Source organism: Puma concolor, chromosome A3 (assembly GCF_028749965.1).
Source record: "Puma concolor isolate L17-30 chromosome A3, mPumCon1.1.hap2, whole genome shotgun sequence".
Taxonomy (NCBI): domain Eukaryota; kingdom Metazoa; phylum Chordata; class Mammalia; order Carnivora; family Felidae; genus Puma; species Puma concolor.
In genome coordinates, this window is record NC_141669.1 from 83,795,360 (window position 1) to 83,803,832 (window position 8,473).

The 8,473-nt window shown below is 41.3% G+C and overlaps 1 protein-coding gene across 1 annotated transcript in view; it reads left to right on the top strand.

Moving 5' to 3' along the window:
* SLC9A2 (solute carrier family 9 member A2) overlaps window positions 1-1,997 on the top strand; it is a 100,850-nt gene extending 98,853 nt beyond the window's left edge. Inside the window, exon 12 of the mRNA XM_025932751.2 lies at window positions 409-1,997. Coding sequence (XP_025788536.2) covers window positions 409-779 — 371 coding nt within the window. The 3' untranslated portion in view covers window positions 780-1,997. The remainder of the gene's footprint in view (window positions 1-408) is intronic.
* Window positions 1,998-8,473: the final 6,476 nt, after the last annotated feature.

Sequence of the window (8,473 nt, forward strand, 5' to 3'; positions counted from 1 at the left end):
ATGGGGCAGGTGGGAACACAGCTGCTGTTGCCAGATAGTCGCACTGTGACACCCACATGCACTGATTAGTAATATCTCTTGAAGCTCGGTTACTTCACCTGCCGAATGGGCGCTTGTGAGGATTAAATGGGTTAATGCATTTCCAAGTGCTTAGGACCATTGCCTGGCGCACAGTAAGCTCTTCGGTGTTAGTGTGGACAGTCAACATTAATGCCCACAGAGGTTATGTATCATGCCCAGGTCTGTGGGCTAGAGGTAGTGAGCCCTCGGACCTCCCCTGCCCAAACCCTGCCTGAGGTGCCTGAGGGCACCACAAATGCTGGACCCACTGATGCATTGCTGAGTCACTTAAAAATTCCTTCCCTCTGAAATGCTTGCCCATGTTGTCCTTCTTTTGCTCTGTGGTAGGTGGCAATAGCAGTGACTCGGACACAGATGTTGGGACTACCGTCCTCAATTTGCAGCCCCGAGCAAGGGGCTTCTTGCCAGAACAGTTCTCAAAGAAAGCCCCACAGCCCTATAAAATGGAATGGAAGAACGAGGTAGACGTCGATTCCGGACAGGGCCAGCCTTGTAACCCCCCAGCACCCCCCAGCAAAGAGGGCGGCACCCAGACCCCAGGCATGCTACGGCAGCCCCTTCTCTCCAAAGGCCAGTTTGGCTCAGTGCGGGAAGACAGTGTGACCGAAGGCGTCTGCCCCAAGCCACCACCCAGGCTGGTCCGGAGGGCATCGGAACCCGGCAGCCGGAAAGCCCGATTTGGAAGTGAGAAGCCTTGATGGAAATGGCCAAAGCAGACCTGGAGTGACTGACCCAGCACAGCTGGGGGTTGTCACTCTGAAACATGACACAGAAGTGGAATCCATTTAATGCCCTCTATGCATCTCAATACTTCTTTGGGTAGCAGAGTCATGCCATTGACTTACAGGATGAATGCTCATCCCAAGAAGAGGAAAATCAAAGAAGAAAGTCCCATAAAATGCCTTTTATGACTTCTTGCTAGCAGTTGTATTCCTTACAAGCCTAAAGAAAAAAAAAGTGTGCCTTTATTGAACTTGAATGACAGAACTTGAAATTTTTAACACACCCTTGTTGGTGAAAATTTTAATATATACATGTATGCCTCAAGTTTTATTTATGAAAACATATGTATATCTGTAATCAGTTTTTAAATGAAGGGAGCTAAACATACTCAACATCTTTCTGGGGTGTAAAAGGCAGCGCCCGGAGGATGGTGGGCCATTTGTTCAGAGTCAAGGTGTTTTGCCATCCTGAGCTGATGACCAGTTGGTACAGGAAGAACACAGCATGGAGCAGACCATGCTCCATGAACTCAGACCAGGGAGACAACCAGAACATCTAGGCAGATGAGGTGGCCTGGCTCCCAGAGCGCGGATTCCCATGAAACAATGAGTCAGCAGGACTTAATGTGTTCCTCATTCTGTATGTTTGGGGGTGACATAGGTTCCATCTCTCATTTGTGTTTGGCGCAAACAGGCTGTGTGGGTGACGCAACGTATGACAGACTTGGTGGCAGCTTTTGATGAAGTTCCAGCGTGCAGGCCTCATGTTGAATGTGGGGGAGATAAAGCAGCACCTGCTTACACCTTGTGGGCAGGTTTTATATTGTGCAATACTGGGAAGAGGATACAGGAGATTCCCTTTCATGCCCATCTAGGACTACCCGCTTCAGAATTTTCTGTAGAATGTTCTAGAACTTTGAGCCTCCAAGCAGTTTATTCAAACAGTATTCCAATATTTAGCAAATTGGTGAGAATTCAGGTCTTGAAATTTATTCAGGAAGCACTTTGGAGAATGTAGTTCTTTTTTTTTTTTTTTTTTTTTGCACTAGTGTGTAATCTGTTACCTCTGGCCCCTCAATAAAATAGTGACTCAAATTCTTCGTATAAAAATGGATTCTCCTCATCTGAGTACTTTTTAAAAGTACAGCAGAAAGACAAGAAGTGGAATATAATCATTAAAGATTAATATTTGAATTTCTGTCTCTTAAACTGTAGATTTTATTGCCGTCTTGGTTTTTTGTTTTTGTTTTTTTTTCTTTCCTGAAAAACTCCTTTTTAAAACTTGACTAGAACAAGACTCTAAATGTCTGGGTTTAGATACAAACCCGGCCACACATTTTGTCCCCGGGTGCACATTGGAAATGCAGCAGAGGACACAAGGGACCACGGTATTGTTGGTGGAAAAACATGAATAAATTAAACGAAGACTCAGTACTCAGAAATCCTCAACAACACTTCTCCTTACCCCCTTCCTTCCTCCCCATCGACATGGAGAAATGAATCTTCCACCCTTTCTCTCGTGTTCTACAGTCTTGGAATACTGCTAGATTGCTGGGCGTGAGGTGGAGGGAGAGATAAGGACACGAGGTACAAGTTCATCAAGAGCACCATTTCCTTCCCAAACTCTTCCACGTTGGCCAGTGGAAAGTGGCACAGCCACAATTTGGAAACTGTAGGCTGAGGACTCTGTGCCAAATATCTTAATTTTAAGCAAAAATATTTATATAAAAATACATATATTTCATCTGCAGAAAAGAAATTAAAACTGACTTTTAGAATTTTACTATAGGAATATGATTCATGAAGAGATGGGATGAATATTTTTGAGAATGTTCAGAATAAATTTTTAGAAGTTAATGAGGACTGAAAAAAAAAAAAGAGGTTAAAATGGAAAATGACCTTAAAAATAAACTTCCTGATTTTTCCTGGTGTCCTAGAATAATAAATAGTATAAGGAGTCCAATTTTCTAGAACCGAAGGAGAAAACCTGAAAATTTTTGTTACATTTCTTCCTGTTAAGCAGGTAGACCAAGTTCATCTAGCACTGATTAAAAGTCAATAAAGAATTTGGTTGACATTGTGTAAACTTCCAAAAAACAAAACAAAACAAAACAAAAAAAGGAGCACTTAATGTCATCATCAATTTAAATTTTTTCTTATTTGTTGAATGACAAAAGCAATGAAAAATAACCTTGACTTCATTTTGCTTTTTTCTATACTTTTTTTTCAAATAAAATTAAGTTCTAGACACTATAGGAGAGAATATGATACTTTAAATGTTTTTTTTTTTTCAACGTTTATTTATTTTTGGGACAGAGAGAGACAGAGCATGAACGGGGGAGGGGCAGAGAGAGAGGGAGACACAGAATCGGAAACAGGCTCCAGGCTCTGAGCCATCAGCCCAGAGCCCGACGCGGGGCTCGAACTCACGGACCGCGAGATCGTGACCTGGCTGAAGTCGGACGCTTAACCGACTGCACCACCCAGGCGCCCCAGAATATGATACTTTAAATATCAAAACAGTCTAAATTTTCTGTAGGACAGACCCATCCCAGACCCTTTGTAAATGATTCCCCTATTTCAAGCAATACTTGATCCAACCAAAGTTCCAGTGTAACTGTAGAATTTTGATGGGTGTTTGGTGATTGTTGTAACAGATTTGACTTGAAACCTGTAAAGTGCAAGGTCAAGGCTTGTTTCTTTACGTTTAACGTTAAGGGCTGACTGTTGGGAACAGGCCAGTTAGCAAACAACTAGAAATTGGCTCCAGAGTTCGATACTTTTAAAAAACACGTGTTTTATGTATGAGCCCCCAGAATATCTGGGATGAAATTGCCTTCGGCTTTTTCTGAGCTTTGTAGTGGGGGAAGGGAGTGTTTATTTATATAAAGAGCATAGAGAAGTAGTTATATATTACATGTCTCAGCCTGTTTTCCATTTGTTGTCCTGCCCAAATCATGTCTATGTGAAAACTGGCATTTTATAGACAAGTGTGAGAACTGTAATATTTTGTTAGCTCAAAGTTCACACTTGACTTTCTTCTCTGAGGAGTTATTAAAGAGATTTCTTTGTCCAGTTGAAGTAGCTGTTGGCATCACCTGCCAAAGCCTGAACACAGTATGTTGATTCCCTTTGTTGAGATGAACGAGATTTTGGCTCATGACTCAACTGTCTCATTATCTGAGATTTTGTGTGTGTGAATGTTTTTTTGTTTGTTTGTTTCTGTTTTTGTTTTCTTTTAGAGCAAAACAAGTAGCTTGCTGGTACTTTATCTCTGATATTTTAACCAGGCCCTTTCTTCAATCCATTTGTAAGGCAGTGAGAGCCCCTTTTGGGTAACTGCTGCCTGCCAGTGACCACAGCTCTTTGTTCAAGAAAATTGACGCCTCCTTTCAGAACTTTTTACGATGTCATTCACTCCACATGTGGCTGACACCTCAAACATGGTTGCCCACCGTAGATGTGCAGACCAAGCACCCACGTGGTTAGTTGTGACCGTCTTTAATGTTGCAATGGTACACGGCTTTTTGATCCCTTTTGTTCTCTAATTTTCTACATTTTTTCTCAAAGAAAATTCTATTTTACTACCTCTAAAAAGAGTCATTAAAATGTGGCTAGCTCTCTTAACTGTCTGGTCAGAGAAGTAAGTGTTTCTGTGTGTAGAGTTAATATATCTACTGCAAACGGATTACCAAATGTTCAATCTGCACAGCGTATTGATTATTTTGAATGGCTCAGCACCTACTTCAGTGCTCTTATGTCACATAGGTTTCATGGGGATCTTTTATCCTTGTATTGTGCGGTGTTGAACTGTGCCTCCATGAGATGCCCAGTAGACAGAATGCCAGACACATTGGCGGGGACTTTTCTGATTTTCACCACTGTAAAAAAATACCTTGAATTAAATATTCAAATGTACATTTCTCCTTTTTTTTTTTTTTTTATTTCACTGGGTCTTGTCCTCAGTGCAAGTGGTAACAACATTTCTAATTTAAACAAGGCTCTCTGCAGCTAGTCATGGTCACTGCTTGCCAAACAAATTTTATAGATGTGCACCAACAAAGAAGTTTTCCTGGTGTCTGTGAAGTATACAAAAGTCTAAGGGTTAAATCACTATGGAGTGGAAACATTTAATGGAATAAACGTAAATGGAAATACTTGATCACCGTGGAGAAAATCATGCATCACAAGAAACCAGGACAGTTCCCCAAATTCCACTTTTTACGTTTATATATCAAAACCACTCTCATTTGTGCTAAAATGGAGGCATAATAGCTGGAATTAGTGAAAGGTAAGAATTCAAGAGTATTAAAAATTTCAGTTGTTTTAATTTCAAATACACATATCTTAAACAGGGCTAACATTGCTACCGTGTTAAAGAACCTGATTAAAGGAATGAAGATTTTAACTGGTCCATTAATTTTCTTTTTTTTTTCTTTCTTTTTTTTTTTTTTTTTTTTTGTTTTTGAGAGTGCCAGAGGGCCTGCACCAGTGGGGTAGGGGCAGAGGGAGGGAGAATCTTAAGCAGCCTCCATGCACAGCCTGATGTGGGCCTTGATCTCAACACTGAGATCATGGCTTGAGCTAAAATCAAGAGTCAGATTCTTAACCGACTGAGCCACCCAGGTGCCCCTTAATTTTCTGTATGTCAACAGACCCTTTTGTAAAGGGCTCGAAGATAATGCATGCTCTGGAATTTTGAACGCTGCTTTCCAAAGACAACACAAGGAAAACAAATTAGGTTAATGCCATCCACTGTCTTAAGGAATGATTTTTAGAGATGATTTATGCAGGGCTATGTACCAACAGATCACATTTTTAGGTTTTCACTAACGTTTTCGTACCCGATCGAAACCACTTACTGTGGTTTCACTTGCTACCCCAAGTACCTCTTACTGCTGGGCGTCCAGTTCAAGTTCTTACCTTTAGCTGGAAAGTTACTTTGAATGGCGTCACAACTTGGCATACTCTGTTGTGTTACTCATTCCAAAAAGACGGCACAGGGAAGGTGCTTTGAAGGTGCCCAGGAGAAAACGATCACCCTTACCCGTGTCATTACCACCTGGCACTGGTCAGGAGTTGGCTTGATGCCCAGGCATCATGACCAAGGCAAGCCGGACCATGCACCCATTCACATGCACTCCCACTCACAAGGGCCAGGCCCCAAGTCAGCAGCAAATGCATTTATTACATCAGGTTCATTCTGGATAGTTCATGTGGTCTCAATTTCATTGGGTAAACTCAGGAGAGATTTAGGTGGGTAAGCTACCACATAAAAAAATAATTCTCAATATGGATAAGAACCTGAGTCCCAGTGATTCAAAATGTAAGAGATTCTTTGATAAGCCTGAAGAAAGGACATCTCCTATTCCATGTTGTAAACTGCAACTATTAATAGGTACTTTAACTACTTTTATCCCCCGCCACAGTGTATATTTTGGAAAAAAGATGTTTATTTATCAGGATGTAGTATAGTTTAAATCAAGACTGATTAAAATACAATTTTTCATTCTAACAAGATCCTTATAGTCCACTTTTATGCTATAGTTTATGCGTATAATTATTGGTAATAATTAACACCTCCTTCTTTAATGTTTATAATTATCTTTTCCCCTCAAGGAACAGCACAAGCTGTTTGAGAGTGTCCAATTCCAGATAAAATCCACACTATTTCTTACAATGTACTGAATCACAAAAACAGTAGAAATTGTATTGTTTTCATATGCAGCTGTCTGTAAAGTAGTGGGATTAGACAATCCATTTGGGAAAAGTGAGAAATCTAAAGTAAAATGATGTTTTAAAATAAGTTAGCATTTGTGTACCTGATTGATTAAAAATAAATCCTATTGATGAGATATCTTAAAACAATTTGCTTACCAACGGTGTGCAATAAATTTCAGATTATGTGTATATTTGGTATTAGCAGATGGTGTGCAAAGCCAAAAGCTTGTTGTTCTTACTATTAGGACATGTTTCTACAGTAACTGGAAGTTAACATTTTCAGGCGCTTCTGGATACTGATGTAAAATATGTATCAGGTTACAGCAATGGCTCCTAAAAATGACAATCAGAATAAATGACAATTTTAAAGGGGTTGTATTCATTATAATTTTAAAGGGGTTGTATGATTAAAGAAAATTATTACCATGTAACTGGCAAGTTCTTCAGGAAAAATAAAGCTTTAGGACAGAAAATTATTTTTTCAGTTCATCACCCTGTTCTGAGAGGAGTCACATTATACATCATCCTGGCTAGATCTGTGGTATCTCTATTGTGGAATCTCTTATTTCAGAGACTTCTTTTAAAAAGAAAAATCTTTTTCTAACATTTATTTTTGAGAGAGCAAGACAGAGCACGAACAGGGGAGGGGCATAGAGAGAGAGGGAGACATAGAATCCTGAGCAGGCTTCAGGCCCTGAGCAGTCAGCACAGAGCCCTATGTGGGGCTTGAACCCACGGACCAGGAGATCATGACCTGGGCTGAAATTGGATGCCCAACCAACTGAGCCACCCAGGTGCCATTTCAGAGACTTCTTAAAGGCTTAAGTTTCCAGGAGGAATAGGACATGGAGAATTACCATGCTGGCTACACTCACACTCCAAATAAAAAGCCATTCTCTTGTAACAGACGCCCAAATGCCTGAAATTTCTTCTAAGTGGATTGACATTCCCCCTCCCCCATAGATGTCTAAATTTCTTCTAGAAATGTCCTCAGGAAAAGACGCCTTCTTAATGTTCTGAATATGCAGAGAACAAACTTCCATAAATGCCCACACGTGTTCTCTGCCAGCTAACATAAGAAGGGGCACAATGTGCTCAACACTCGTTACCAGACTTTCTAATATTGCCTGACCTCCACCTGGACCAGACACGTGGGTGTTGCCCACGGCCCCTTCCAGAATCTCCCTGGAGGTCACAAGCTGATAATCTCCAGGCCTTTCACAAAATTTTGTGCCCTACCTGCCTCCCTCAGTGTGCGTGACCACTTCTCCCTCATGTTCCTCTTGGATTCCCGCCCTAGAGGGACCTTTAACATAAAGCCTGGGAGCATTCTCCAACATGAATTCTTCAGTGGCTCCCCCCCACCCCCATCTGTGAGAATGAAGCTCACTCCTGAGCATGGTACACAAGACCCTCCATGATCTAAGCCAGACACTCTCAACTCTGGGGCACTTTGGAGTCTGGTTCTCAAGGTCCAGGGCAAGCTCTGGGCATCAGGTGACTCTAATATGCAGCACTGATTCTAGCCCCTTCTGTGTGCTGCAGACATCACTCTTGATCCACATGGCCTGGGTTTCGGAGCCTTGCAGGGGTCACTGCCCTGGCCAGGAATGCCCTGCTCCCTTTGTGAATTTTGCTCATCTCTCTGGACTTGAGGGCGAGGTATACCTTCCTTCTGTGGAGAAGGCCAAGTATTCAGAACCCAAAACCCTGAGGCCGAGTCACAGAACTTATAAGTTGTGGCTGGCATAATGGTGAAAGGGTGCCATTTCCTTTATAAACTTCTCAGGCAAGTTCAATGCCCCTAAAATAAGATTCCATATAATATTAAGTTGAATCATGTGAAACTGAGATTATTTTTGACTTAGAAAAATGGCAATTTCATGTGGCTCAACCTACATACTTCGGAAATTTTACACAAGTTACTCGAGCTTAAAAACAAAACAATG